The sequence below is a fragment of the Erythrolamprus reginae genome, chromosome Z, assembly GCF_031021105.1.
Source record: "Erythrolamprus reginae isolate rEryReg1 chromosome Z, rEryReg1.hap1, whole genome shotgun sequence".
In the NCBI taxonomy this organism is placed as follows: Eukaryota; Metazoa; Chordata; class Lepidosauria; order Squamata; family Dipsadidae; genus Erythrolamprus; species Erythrolamprus reginae.
Genome location: NC_091963.1, coordinates 27,862,910 through 27,878,560, shown reverse-complemented (window position 1 = coordinate 27,878,560; position 15,651 = coordinate 27,862,910). Strand labels below are relative to the sequence as shown.

Below are 15,651 nucleotides of genomic sequence, written 5' to 3'. Positions count from 1 at the left end.
CCTTTCTTTTACCCTTCCCTGAGTGAAATATCTTTAATTCTAACAATTGTTTATTGAAACAGACTGGCCGGGTTTTTTTCTGTATTCTTATAGTGTTTCCAAAGCTTTTATTATTATGTTATTATTTTCAATCTAACATTAGAATTTATCTTGGATGTATAACATTTATCACTGCTATTCTCATCACCTGGGTTAATATTAATACTTTATTTTATTTTATTTATTTATGGGATTTATCTGCCACCCAACTCCAAGAGGACTCTGGGTGGCTAGATATTTCTGAACCCCCCCCCCCATTTTCTTTTTAATCTTTACACAATCTCTTTTCTGATTAAATTTCTTATCTAACCACACATACAATTTAACCCATATTTTATAATACAGTATTCAGAAACTTCTTTGTCTTTAACCTTCATTATCAATCTATTCATTTATGTTCAATCTAGTATCTTCTTTAGCATTTCTCCTTCCGTTGGAGCCACCTTCAGTTTCTACTTTGGGGCATATGCTGTTCAGGCAGCAGTTACCACATGTATAATAAGATAAGTTTCTTCTTTTTTGAATTTCTCTGACAATATTCCCAAAAGGAATGTCTCTGGCTATAACTCTAGTTTTTTGTCCAACGTTTCTTCTAACCATGCTTTAATCATAATCCAATATTTTCTAGCTTTAGTGCAAGTCCACCACGTATGGTAAAAAGAATCTAGAATTTGCTTATATTTCCAACATCCCATAGAAAACATTTTTGCTATTTTTTCTGGTGATATATGCCACCTATAAAACATTTTATACAGATTCTCTTTATAAGCAATAGCAATAGTCATTTTATAAGTGAGTAAGTAAATAATAAGTAAATAATCATATAGTTTCTTTATCAATTTTTCATTTTTCCCAATAGAATTTAATCTAGCTCAGGCACTTCAAGGTTGATACCTTTTGTTTTTTTATGAGTTTCAAATCTTGATTTTAACTGCAATCTCATAAACCAATCCATTTGTATTCCCCGTTTCTCTAAGATTTGTGCAGATTTTAATCACCATTTTTTGTTAAAATGTCTTTAATGATAAAGCTTCAATAGTGGATATCCAATGTGGCACACTCAAATAATTTTTGGATTTTATTTTTTCCCATACTAAGTGTAGTGAGTTTCTAACTGCATGTTTCTGGAAGTAGCTATATAATTTATTCTTTCCATACCAAATAAATATGTGCCATTCCACTTGTAAATCATGTCCCTCTAAATCTAAGAGTCTCTTATTATCCAATAAGATCCATTCTCTCATCCATGTATTGCGCTTGTTTGGCAGTATAACTCCCAATTGGGAAAGCCAAAGCCCCCCCCCCCCCCCAATTCTCGCACCTTGTAACATTTTTCATGTTTATTCTTGGTATTTTCTCTTGCCAAATAAATTTCAGCATTGTTTTATTGGTTCATTTAAAAAGGCTTGTCTATTTTTATAGTATTATTGCAAATAAGAAAAGTAGTCATGGCAAAATGTTCATCTTTATTAGAGCAATCCTGCCCATCAGTGATAACTGAAGATTCTTCCATTTTTCCAGATCTTTCTCTATTTGTTTTTTAAGTTTTAAATAATTATCTTCCGTAAGTGTTACACATCTTGCTGTAAGTTGGATCCCTAAATATCTAGGTTTTTTCGTAATCTGAATATGTAGACTTTCAGTTAAATCATTCTTTTGTCTTTCACTCATATTTTAACTAACATCTTTGTTTTTTCTTTATTGATTTTTAATCCAGCCACTTCTCCATATTCACCAATTTGTATAATTAACTCTGTTCGTGCATTTAGGGGATCTTTTAGTATGAAGACTAAGTTGTCTGCAAATGCTTGTAGCTTGTATTCCTCTTTTTTAGATTTTCATTCATTTAATTTCCTTGTCTAGTTTCTTTCATAAGGTCAACTTTTCCTGTCATTCTTCTATTTATCACTATTTTTGCTGATTGTTTACTATAAATTGCTTTTATGATCCCTATAAATCTTTCTCCAAAGTCCATATATTTTAATAGTTGTATCATAAACTGCCAATAAACATTATCAAATGCTTTTTGCGCATCCAAAAACATTAAAATTATCTGCTTTTCTGGATGTTGTTTTCGGAGAGGGGCGGCATACAAATCTAATAAATTATTATTATTATTCTAATGTATTTATAATTATGTGCATATTGTCTCTATTTTGTATTTTCTGCACGAATTCATTCTGATCCAAATGTATAAAGTCATTTTAAAATTTCTTAAACCTACTTGCTTAGATTATCACTGCAAATATTCTCTAGTCTACCTTTAATAGTGAGATTGGCCTATAATTTTTGTCTTTTTGCAAATTAATTCATTGTATACTTCTAACATTGGAATGTTCAATTTCTCTTCAAAAGTTTTATATAATTCTGCTGTTAAATCATCTGGTCCCCGTGCTTTCCCATTTTTCTGTTTCTTAATTGTCTCAGTTAATTCCAATATTGTTATTTTTTCTTCTAACAAAATCTTATATTTTTCTGGTATTTTAGGTAAATCTGTGTTATCCAAATATTGTTGTATGTTTTTCATGTCTATTTTTTCCTGTTTACAAAGTCCTCTGTAATAGTTCCATGTTATCTTCCTTTTATCATCCTCTTGAAAGTATGTGTCACCATTCTCATCCTCCAATTGTTTAATCCATTTTCTTTCTTCTTTTTAGTCTTTTAAAGTAGCCATTTTTCTGGTTTGTTTGCTTGTTCGAAAAAAAATGTTTTGCTGTTTTAATGTTCCTTGCTTACTTCGTCATTTCCCAAAATATTTAGTTTATGTTTTTTCAGTTCCATCGTAATTTTAACTTTATGGTTTTGTGGCTCTTTCTGTAACTGATTTTCCAAATCCCTGTATTCTGCTTCCAATCTGCTTTTAGTTTCACTTCTTAACTTATTCCTCTTCCTTGTACAGTGTTCCCTCGTTTATCTCAGGTGTTACATTCCAGGACCACCTGCAATAAACAGAAATCCACGAAGTAGGGACAATAATGAGACATTTTGGGCAGGGGGTTGCCTGCTTCCTCCAAAAATCCCAGGCGGACCGGGCTTCAGCTCCTACCATTCCATGCCCCAAGATAGGGGCCCATGGGAGTTGGAGTCCGGAGCATCTGAGGCAATGAGGGGGAGACCATGGGCTTATGAGTCTGCCTAAGCACACTTCGTGTTTCCCCCAAAGACAGTTGGGCAAGAGATAAGGTGCCTCTCCGCCGATAACCGCGCGATGCCCTTGGCCATCTCAGCTGCCTCCTTGAAAGCATTCAGGGATCCGGAGGGAAAGAAAGCGGATGCCTGCCTTGCTTCCCCTCATCCTGTCCAGAGCAGAAAAGCCGCTGAGGCAGAGGACGGTGAGCCTTCCACTTCCCCCTCAGCTCCGCCACAGCCTCCCAACCCCCAGGCAGCCCTAGAATCCCGGCTGCTAAGGCCTCCCCCCTGCCCCGCCACTCACCCACAGTGGAACCCCACCGCTGGCTCCAGCAGACACCATAAGCCCCAAACCATGCATGCGTACATGTCATGCCTTTTTCCTCCTGTCAGGACCGGAACAGTCTTCTTAAAAACCCACAATGCACCGAGTCTGCGAAAGGTGAACCGTGAAGTAGCGAGGGAACACTATATAAGTCATGACTAAACCTCCTATGTAGGCTTTAGCAGTGTGCCTTCTTTTTTATTTTCCTTAAAGAAAAATTTCGTTTCTTTTTCAAAATATATTTGAAATTCCTTTTCTTGTAAAATTTCCTGGTCTAAGGTCCATCGTCATTTTTCTTTTACCTCTCCATTTAGCCATCATAGGGTTGTGATCTGCCCAGGTACCAGTTTCATTGTCTATTATTTGTATATCACTCAATAGTTCCAAATTAGTCCACATCATATCAATTCTCGACCATGACATATGACACTAGAATAGAAAATATACTGACTTTTATTCGGGAATTTTTCTCTCCAAACATCAAACAAGTTCAATTCTTCCACCATGTTAAAAAAGGATTTTGGCAAAAAATTTCCTTTGTGTCTTATTCTTTTTAATTACATTATAGTCTAAATTAACTCTTATAATTGCATTGAAATCTCCCGTTAAACAGATATTATCATAATTCAGTTCGTTTATTTTCTCATGTAACTAAAAAAAACCCTTATCTTGATTTCTATTTGGTGCATATATTGTCACTAACAAAGTCTTTTTATTATTCATAAGTATTTCAACCATTAGAATTCTTCCCTGAATAAATACATTTTGAGTTGATTTTTTTTAAATATACAAGGCTATACATCTTTTGGCCTGGTCAATCAGTGTTGAATATAATTCTCCCAATGTTGTGCACTCTAATAATTTCTCATTTTTCCCCCTAATATGTACTTTCCTGTAGGCAAATTATATCCATATTCAATTTTTTTAAATTTTGATAATTATTCTGGATCTCTTTATATTCGAATTTAGTCCATTTATGTTAATCAAAATCATTATAATTTCATCATCCATATTTATTCGTTGCATTAAAGCTTTCACCGATCTAGTTATCATTATATCTCTTTGTTCTTTTGGATCTGGTGCCATTGATCCTTCTAATTCCATCTCCCGTAATATCAACTCTTGTTTGAAATCTTGTTTCTGTATCTCAATTAGTATTTCCTCTTATTTTGTTCCATCTCTCTGATTGCATAAATTTTTGCCTAAAGAAAATTTCTGCTTATTAAGCATGTTCAGTCACAGTCTGCTCACATCATACCAGCATTATACTTTCCAGCATCAACCACCTGAAATTTACTCCTCTCAGTCAATTTCTTCATTAGGAACTGTTCTGTCGGGCTCTCTGGTAGACTCCTCCCAAAAATTCACAGGTACAAATTTCAGACACACACACGTTTGAAAATTCAAAACAATGTTCTTTATAATGAAAATTCACTTAAACTAAGCCCTATTTTGGTATAGCAAAGAGCACTCGTCTCCAAACAAACTGGTAATTTGTATAAGTCCCTTATCAGTTCTGTGATACTTAGCTTGCAGCTGTGAGGCAATTCACAGTCCTTCTTCTTTCACAAAGTGAAACACACTTTGCTCTGGTTTAGTTTCAAGGCGGGGAAAAATCAGCACACAAAAGGTCAAAGTCAGTAAAGCAGTCACGAAACACAAAGATCAGATAATCCTCCACAATGGCCAAACCCACAGGCTGCTATTTATAGCAACCTCACTAAGTACCACAGCCCCACCCAACCACAGGTGGCCTCATTTTCTTTGATAATAATCTCTCAGTTGTTGTTGCCTATGCATCGCTCTCCGCATGCGTGGCTGTATCATTAACTCTTGTTCTGAATCCAAGGAGGAGCTAGATAATTGATCTCCTTCTGAGCTGTCTGCCACACTCTCCTCCTCCCTGTCACTCATGTCTTCTTGGTCAGAGGAGCCTTCATCATCAGATTCAACCAGGGGCAAAACAGGCCTGCAACATGTGGATGTCTCCCCCACATCCACAGTCCTTGGGGCAGGAGCTGGGCCAGAGCTGACCACAACAGGAACTGATATTCCTTTCTTAAATCTCTTACTCTTCTTGGTACCTGTTTTAGGGCAACAATCTCTTTTCCTCTCTATTACGCTTAATAGTTGGTTCCTTAGTTTCTACAAGAGTTCTGTTCTCAATGCTTTCTTTGTAAATCTCACATGAACTTCTCTAGACAATTTATGTCTCATCTATATGATTCATCAATTTTTCTTTGCTTCAAAACGTCTGCCAATAATTCCGCCATTAGTTTAACAAAGTTTTCTCCCTTGTCTTCCACCCCATTTTGAAATCTTAGATAAAATTCTGATCGATTCATTTCTAACGTTATGATTGTTCTCTCCTGGCTTCTGTCACAATCTGCCAGCTTCCCCACCTTCATTTCAGTTGCCTCAACTTTACTTTTCGCTTTTTTGTAGATGTTGTTCATTTTTTTGCCATCAGCTCCTTCATTCCTTTCATATCTTCAGCCATCTTGCCAACATTATCTTTGACACCTTCAATGCTACCTTTGATATGTTTAATATGTTTAATGTCTTCATGCCTCTCCTGCAACTCTAACATCATGTTCTTTAACTCCACCATTAACTTATCTCCATCTGTTAATTTCTGACCTGGATTGGGCGCTGGTGCCACGGATGCTGCTGCATATGATGGTACCTTTTTTGATGCCATTCTTATCTTCGACCTAAAAGGGGTTATATTTGTAATCCAAATACGAAGTGGCAATCCCAAAAGAAAAATAGAAAAATTTAAAAAATGCAAAAAAGAGAGAAAAAAGAAAGTTACAGTGATACCTCGTTTTACAAACGCCTCATCATACAAACTTTTCGAGATACAAACCCGGGGTTTAAGATTTTTTTGCCTCTTCTTACAAACTATTTTCACCTTACAAACCCACCGCCGCCGCTGGGATGCCCTGCCTCCGGACTTCCATTGCCAGTGAAGCACCGGTTTTTGTGCTGCTGGGATTCTCCTGAGGCTCCCCTCCATGGGAAACCCCACCTCCGGACTTCCGTGGTTTTGTGATGCTGCAGGGGAATCCCAGCAGGAGAATCCAGCAGCGCAAAAACAGGCACTTCGCTGGCAATGGAAGTCCAGAGGTGGGGTTTCCCATGGAGGGGAGCCTCAGGAGAATCCCAGCAGCGCAAAAACAGATGCTTCAGCTGGCAAAAGGGGTAAATTTTGGGCTTGCACGCATTAATCGCTTTTCCATTGATTCCTATGGGAATCATTGTTTTGTCTTACAAACTTTTCACCTTAAGAACCTCGTCCCGGAACCAATTAAGTTTGTAAGACAAGGTATCACTGTATATCCAATTTGAGGAAAAGTAGTATTAAAAAGGGAGAAAAAGATCAAAAAATTAATTAGAAAAAAGAAAAGAAAAAAGTGAAAAACAGAAGAGGCCAAAAATAAAAAAGTAGTCTGGTCCAATATAATAAATATCGGGGGGGGGGGGGGGAGGAGGAGAAAAAAAAGAAAAGAAGATCCTAAATATCCAAACTTAGACCAAAAGATGAGCAAAAAGGAATACACCCCCCCCCCCCCATAACACCAAAAGTAAAGCTTCAGGCTCTTGTTTGCCTTAATCCAATCCCATTAAGGAGGAGAGAAAAAGAAAATCACAGCAGAGTTAACTCATTCAAACCATCTGGTAGCAATAAACTGTTGCTATAAAGTTCAAAGTCAACCAAAAATAAAAAGTATAACCCAAACAACAACTCTAAACCACTTATTTGTGTGGGGGGGGGGGATCAGAAAGAGAGAAAAAAATCCCACTCACCATTAGATGGTACTAATCCACAAGATATACTCCTCAGCTTCATAAAAAAACTCAGGTTCTCTGCAGAGAGTCAAAAGTACCAAACTTAAACTAAATGCAAAATTCCAATCTCATTCTCCAGCAGCAACAAAATATTTCTTGTTCCAACCCAGAATCCAAATCCAAAAAAAAAATGATAAAAGGCTTTATTTTAGGAGAGAGGACACTATCCCCATTTCTTCCACTCCCAAATAATTATTAAATTGTAATAAAACGCTTCTTCCGCTGCTGATACCCGGAAGCAGCCCTTTCCGGCTATCTCCTTCTTCTAAACCTCTGTTTCCAGTCTTAAACTTTAAAGTCTTTCTGAAATTAGCTCTTCTCTGTTACTTCAGTCACTTCAACACTTTTAAATCATCAAGAATTGATTATCTCATTCAGGTGGCTAAACATTCTTGTTTCCAGTCTCTAAACATTCTTGTTTCCAGTCTATCAGTTTCCAGCCAGGACTGATAGCGACGAATCGCTCCTAATCAGCTGATGATCAGGGAGCTCGCTGTTGCTACATGCGGGGGCTTGCTATCACCCCCCATGATTCACAGCAGGTGCACCCCTTCTTCATCTCTCCTAAAAAGAGACTCTGGCCCAAAATAGACCCCCAAAAGCTGTGGTTTGACCACTTCAGTCACTTCCCTGTCTGTAGTCACTGGCTCTTCCCTGTCTGTAGTCACTGCAGTGGTTAATTTGCTTTTGAGGGAGAGGAGAGTTGATGGAATCTTCCGGTGCCATAATATCACGCGGGTTCAAGCACCCATCTTCATTTGCAGAGACTGGGCGCCTGAACTCTCACAAGATCACGGACCACAGTGCAAAAAATGTTTGCGGTGCCTGTCTCCTGGTCAGCCCCCCCTCCCCCAATTCATTTCCTCCGCCATCAGGACACTTCTCGCTGAGATAGAGATCTGACAAAGACTGGGAGCTTCACGGAGAGATTCGCTCCATTTTGAAATGCTCCATAAACACCTATGAGGCCTTTGAAAACAAAGGGATTCGTGAAAGGCTCCATAAACACCCATGAGGCCTTTGAAAACAAAGGGATTCCCTCCATTTTGAAAGGCCTCATAAGCATATATGGGGCATTTCAAAATGAAGCAAATCCCTCCGTTCTCAAAGGCCCCATAGGTATCTATGAGACCTTTCAAAATGAAGCAATCCTTCTGTTTTCAAAGCCCTCGTAGGACATTTCAAAACACAGTGAATCCCTCTGTGAAGCTTCCAGTTTCTGTCAGGTCTCCATCTCAGCAAGAAGTATCCCAGTGGTAGAGGAAAGGAATTGGAAAGTTTGGAAAAAGTAATTGAAGTGTTTCAAAAGGGAGCAAATCCCTCCATTTTCAAAGGAAGTAGGGGATGAGTAAGAGACAGGGGCAGCAAACATTTTTCGCAGCCTAGAGCTTCCATCAACTTTTCCTCAAAGCAAAAGAAACCGCAGCAGAGAGGAAACAGATCTTTGCAAGGTGAGTCCAGTGTGGCAGGGAGGGAGAAGTATGAGTATCTTAGAGTGTTGAAGAGGCAATGGAGGCCTGTTCCATCACTAGGTTTTCCTCCCATGGGCTTCCCCATCCTGAGATACCTCATGTGCACTTAATAATCTGCACATTCGCCTGCACATTAAATTAGAGAATGCATTGGTGAAAGCAGAGAGTGATCTCATTCAAAGTATGAAATTCATCCCATGTATCCTCGAGATACAAATGGACTGGACATGCTCTGTTACATTAATAACTTGAGGATTACCTGTATATCCGGAAAACAGCAACATTTAGAAATATAGCCATGTGCTCTTCACAGCTTGTAACTCTACATGTTATATACAAACTACACGTTACTTCCAGAGTAAGAAAATTGGCAGCAGTTCACTGAAATAATATTTTAAATCTTCTCTTAAAAGGTACAAAAAAATCATCACAATAATAGGTTCTGGACAATGAATCAATGTTATTTATTTATTTATTTATTTATTGGATTTGTATGCCGCCCCTCTCTGGGAACTCGGGGCGGCTAACAACAGTGATAAAAACAACATGTGACAATTCAATACTAAAAACAGCTAAAAACCCTTGTTATAAAACCAATCATACATACAAACATACCATGCATAAATTGTAGAAGCCTAGGGGGAAAGAATATCTCAGTTCCCCCATGCCTGAAGGCAGAGGTGGGTTTTAAGGAGCTTACGAAAGGCAAGGAGGGTGGAGGCTATTCTAATCTCTGGGGGGAGTTGGTTCCAGAGGGCCGGAGCTGCCACAGAGAAGACTCTTCCCCTGGGTCCTGCCAAACGACATTGTTTAGTTGACGGGACCTGGAGAAGGCCCACTCTGTGGGACCTAACTGGTCGTTGGGATTCGTGCAGCAGAAGGCGGTCCCAGAGATAATCTGGTCCGGTGCCATGAAGGGCTTTATAGGTCATAACCATCACTTTGAATTGTGACCGGAAACTGATCGACAACCAATGCAGACTGCGGAGTGTTGGTGTGACATGGGCATATTTAGGAAAGCCCATGATTGCTCTCGCAGCTGCATTCTGCACGATCTGGAGTTTCCTAACACTTTTCAAAGGTAGCCCCATGTAGAGAGCATTACAGTTATATCTTGTATACCTCACAAAAAGGTACATAGAAGCTGGAATGATGAAAATAATTTATTTTTTCTATTTGAAAATGTGTTGCTAGCTGACGAGACTTGGTAGTTGAAGTCCACGTATCTTAAAATTGCTACTGTTGGGAAACACTAAGGCAGAATCATAATCTAGCCCATTTTCTTTTCACAAAGCCCCATTAGTAACTGGTTGGAGAAAGTTATAGGGCAAGGACCAGTGGACCCCAATCTCTTTCTTGTGACTCCAGGAATTCTCCAAGATGGCGCTTCTGAAATTAGCAGCAAATTCATTCATGGGCGCCATGATACTTTCCACCATCTTTAAAATATAGAGAATACCATAGAATATTAAACCTGTAATTCATTTATTTTTATTTTGAAAAACAAACAACAATTTTCCCTAAACTTTGCAAAAAATAATAATAAATGGGAACAAAACTTAACGTTCTGTCCCTCTCTGATAATGAATGACAATGACAACAATGACAATGGCATAGATGTAGTTCTTTCCTTGATTGATTAAAGAAATTCCCCGCTTCTGTAAGAAATGTATTTTCTGTAAGAGTTGCAAAGAGTTGGTCAGTACGATAGGTAATATTAGTTGGACAATTTGTACTCCTTCAAAATTGAAGCAATTGTTTATATATTTTCTTTAACAGTGAGAAGAAAATGGTAGAAATTAACTTTCTGTGTGTCCATAAAAAATTGCGATCAAAGCGAGTAGCACCAGTCCTGATCCGTGAAATAACAAGAAGAGTAAACTTGGAAGGAATTTTTCAGGCTGTTTACACTGCAGGAGTGGTCCTTCCCAAACCTGTAGCAACTTGCAGGTGAGCAAAGACATTGTTTTTTTAGAATTTACATAATTTTTATTGTAAAAGTGTAGCCAAAACTCACCTTATAAGTCGAATAGTCAGTTTAATCTCAGATTGGAAGGATCTTATGCATTAGGAAGGTATTTCACATTATAATACAGTGGTACCTCTACTTAAGAACGCCTCTACTTAAGAACTTTTCTAGATAAGAACTGGGTGCTCAAGGTTTTTTTTGCCTCTTCTTAAAAAACATTTTCTACTTAAGAACCCGAGCCCGGAAAATTTGAGAATGGCATAAAGGCCCAGCCAGTTTCCTGCCATTCCTCCTTTAATCCCGTCCATTTGGGGCTTTTCTGGGTTGCCATAAGAGCCTTTCGGTGGCACTTAAGCAGGCTTTGGCAGTGCAGAGCGAACAAAGCATTTCCCTTTCACTGAGGGCTTGGAGAGGGAATAAACCTCTGCCAGCTCCCAGAGGAAAAAAATGGTCCCTTCGCTCTGGGTAGTCCCTCTTTTTTTTTTAAGCCTTAAAGTTTTGTATTTTTTTTATTCCCCTCGCCATACTTCCTTCCTTCCGCAGCGACTGTCCTCCTCCTCTTCTTCCCCCCCCTCCTCCCACCCAAATTCCAAGCTTTTATTTCTTTCCTAATGGGTTTGCACGCATTATTTGCTTTTACATTGATTCCGACGGGAAAAATTGCTTCTACTTACAAATGTTTCTACTTAAGAACCTGGTCACGGAACAAATTAAGTTCTTAAGTAGAGGTACCACTGTACTGGCAGTGATGAAATGAGAGTTAGCCTTTCTGCATTTCTAGAAAATGTATGAGCTCCAGTGGCTATTGTGAATATCTACAGTTTCCATTTTGCATGTCAGTATCACAAGATGGAAATACAAAAAAGTTGAAGTTGAGGTATGATTCCTTATCTCCTCACCTAATTTCCTTTAAAAAATTTGGTTGATCTTTCATAGCTAGATTCCGATGGCCTTACTTGCATTGGTTTTTAAGGATTTAATCCACTTGATTTTTTATTTCAGCACTGACTTTATTAGCTACCTTGTGAGACCTAGCCTGAACTCAAAGCCTAATAAACAAAACCAAAAGCATGAATAGGTGAAAATGCTTTCCAGTCAATGAATGCAGTCTGTAAATATAAATTCTTTTGAGATTCCTAATGGGTTTCAATTTAAACAGCCTAATAAAGTTGATTCCTTCCCTCCTTTATTTTATTTTAATAAATATAATGCAAATATCCGTATATGCTACAATTTTTGCATGTATTCCATTTTCTAAGCAGAATGCTGCTTTTTTTTCCCTTTTTCACTCCCTTTGGCTTACTAATTCACAAAAATGCTAGTCTTAAACACTGTTGAATATACAGTCGTCCTTAATTTACAACCAAAATTGAACTCATTTTTTTCTGTTTCTAAGCGAGACAATTGTTAAGTGAATTTTACTCCATTTTACAATATTTTTTGCCACAGTTGCTAAGTGAACGGCTGCAGTTGGTTAAGTTAGTAACAGGGTTGTTAAGTGAATCTGGGTTTCCCATTGACTTGGCTTGCCAGAAGTGTTTGCCTGACCCCAAGACATGGTTTTAAATATGAGTCAGTTTCCAAGTATCTGAATTTTGATGACATGATCTTGGGAATGGTTGCAACAGTGGTAAGTCTGAAAAACAGTTATTGGTCACTTTTTTCAGTGCTGTTATAACTTTGAATGGTCACTAAATGGTTGTAAGTCAAGGACTATCTTTATGGCCTTTATACTCAGTCTCAGACAGGACACGAGATAGAATATTATCAACATGTTGGGAACATGGCTCCTTATTGTCTGGAGTCCATTTGCCAGGAAGACGTTGATATTAAAAAAAAATTAAAAGATGCTAATTGGATAACAGATATAGACATTTCAAAATTAAACATCAAATGGGTGAAAACCTAGGAAAACTTCAGGACAGCAAAATCATTTTCATATCCAGATGTTGACTCTCCAAACTTTCGGTAAAAACTAATTTTTTAGTTCTACCAACTCTATGTTGGTTGAGGCAGGCAGGATTCCCTTGGGTCCCATTTGTTGAGGGTCAAGGGAAAGGGAGGGTTTTGCCTTCTCTTTCTGCTCAAGATCTCCATGTACAATTGGTGGGCCACTATGTGACACAGAATCTTCGGAGAGGAGTCTTCGGAGAGGAGTCTTCGGAGTCTTCGGAGAGGGGCGGCATACAAATCGAATAAATAAATAAATAAATAAATAAATGCTGGACTCGATAGGCTTTGGCCCGATTCAGCATGGCTCTTCTTACATTCTTAATGTGATGTGCATATATTTTCTTCTATGGTTTCTCTTAAAAAGTGTTCTTTCAAGGATTTATCATTACTAGAAAGCAGCATAGACTCTGCGGAGAACTTACTGAGTCAGTCCAATATGTCAATTTTTATTCAGCACGGTTTCGTTCAAGTATATAGGAATTAAAAGTCCCTGTTGATTATGAATTCTGAGAGTCATAGTTCAGAGGTCCACAGTACTGGTGAATGCTGGATTGGTCTGAAAGTGTTCCTCAAGTTCAGCAAATTTTAGATATATGGACTTCAACTCCCAGAATTCCTCATCCAGAATGCATGGCTGAGATTGTGAAATATTGATCTTAAACATGTATTGAAATAATTGAATTCTTTGCTATAGCTTCATTTTATTGTTTGTATTTCTTTTAAAAAGTTATTCAACAGAAGTGCAGGATGAATTGTGCATTCTGGTTAGTCTACTTCAACTAAGACTTCACCTATTTTAGATTATATATTTAGGGGCAAGTCATTTTGGCATTATTTTGTGTAGGTTATACTTGTGGCTTTATTAAAATTGCAACAAGTCAGTTATTACAGCAAAGGATATAAATACTTGGCAGAAAGTAGATTTGGGTTTTTTTGCATATTTCATTTCTTCTAGTCAGAGATACAAAATACAAAAAAGGCACCAATAAGTTATAAAAGCATATAGCAATGAGTATTTTTAATTGATTTTTTTTATTGTTGTCTTCTTTAGATTTCGGTGGAATGTGATAAACATTTGCAGCAGATATTTAATAGTAGGACTTCAGCAAAAATCTTGCAAAAAATTAGGAGACATATCAGTAAACTAGCACAAATCTAAAAAATACATTTAAATAAGTTTAGTTTTGTGATTCTGCCATTCCTAAATATGTGGAGAGAGACTCTACTACCATTGCTTTTTATCACTCCTCCAAAAAAAAAATCCATGAATCACTGGAATATATCACTGCCATTTGTCTGAAATGGTATAGATTGTCCTGGTTTAAGGTCCTTTCTGTATTATGAAAGGGCCCAGGTTGCATTTCTTGCATTTCCAGGAAACTTTGGGGGGAAATTCCCCCTTTTTCATATTCTAAATTCTTTGGCAATAACAAATGAGATTTTTGAATTGTTTGATTGCATATAAAGGAACTTCTCATGTCTCTTTCAATAGCAGTGATACAAATAATTAATTATAATTACTTTATTCCAAGAATAAGTCTTTACAATGTGTAAATATAGACCCTAATAGGTCTTTTGTACATAGTTAAGAAAATGTCCCATAATGATAGTCCTCAATTTATGATAAGTTGTTTAAAGACCATTTGGATTGGCAATAGTATTGTGAAGAGTGCTTTTGACCATTGCATTATGTTGTACCTCGCCCATGCCTATGGTCATAAGACCGTATTTCAGGCGCTTGACAACCAGCTCATGTTTACAACTGGTTATAGCTTCTTACAATTACTTGAACCATGATTTGCAACATTTTTAGTCAATTTCTCAGGCTTGTTTTTGACAAAAAAACCCCACCTACTGTATTTTTGGGGAGTATAAAATGCATCTTTTTCCTCCCTAAAAGAGACTGAAAATTTGGGTGTGTCTTATATTCTGAATGTAGCCTTTTTCTAAGCTTTTTAAAAAGCCCTAACTAGGTGCTAACAATCTTTCCAGCTCTTACCTTGCAAGCTCTTTCATTGTTACTCTCTGCAAATAATGTTTTTGCAGCCCTAAGTCTTTGTAGGTTTTTTTTCATTGCTCTACTTGTTCCAAATATGTTTATTTCCAGCCCTAACCAGGTGCTAACCATGTCTCCAGCTCTTACCAGTTTGCAAGCTCTTTCATTGTTATTCTCTCCAAATAAGTTTTTTTTAATGTGCTGAAGCTGACCAGACTAAGGATGCTAGCCAGATGAATACCTGATAGGCAGACCCCCCCCCCCCCATTTTCCTCCCCAAAATCTAAGGTGCATGTTATACTCTGAAAAATACGCTGAAAAATAAATTTGCACTTTTGACCATGTGATTTGTTTTACTGGAGTGAATCAGGTCCAGTTAAGACATCATGACTAGCAACTGAAATTTCTGGCTCAATTGCAGTCATAAGTTGAAGACTTCCTATAAATATTTTCTATGTGTAAGGACAGAGCTGAAATGCAATGATGATTCTACAACTTTACCCATTCAGCAGCCCTGCAGTTGTTTTGGGATAGGAAATTCCATAATAAGCAACGACTTTGAGACATGATCTCAGTACATTTGAAAAACATAAAATTAGATGAAGCAAATATGCAGCTACATACCGTGTTTCCCCAAAAGTAAGACAGTGTCTTACTTTCTTTTTATCCCCAAAAGCCCCACTATGTCTTACTTTCAGGGTATGTCTTATATTGGAAAAAACGGTGCGCGCTGGAGTCAGAAAAAGACATAGACAGATGGGGAGGGAGCCGGCCGGCAAGGCCCGGAGTGCGCTGCCAGCTGGGAAGGAAGGAGGGAGGGAGGCGGCCCCCGCCCCCGCTGCTTTCCCCGCCGCGCCGCTCCCAAGCGCCTTCCTCGCCGCCTTCTCGCTCTAAAGGTCCAGCTAGATGAGAGGGA

At 38.0% G+C, this 15,651-nt stretch overlaps 1 protein-coding gene across 1 annotated transcript in view; it reads left to right on the top strand.

The window, feature by feature from the left end:
* The window catches only part of NMT2 (N-myristoyltransferase 2), a 48,141-nt gene that overhangs the window by 23,658 nt on the left and 8,832 nt on the right, over positions 1 to 15,651 (top strand). The window contains exon 7 of the mRNA XM_070729293.1: positions 10,597 to 10,767. Coding sequence (XP_070585394.1) covers positions 10,597 to 10,767 — 171 coding nt within the window. The remainder of the gene's footprint in view (positions 1 to 10,596; positions 10,768 to 15,651) is intronic.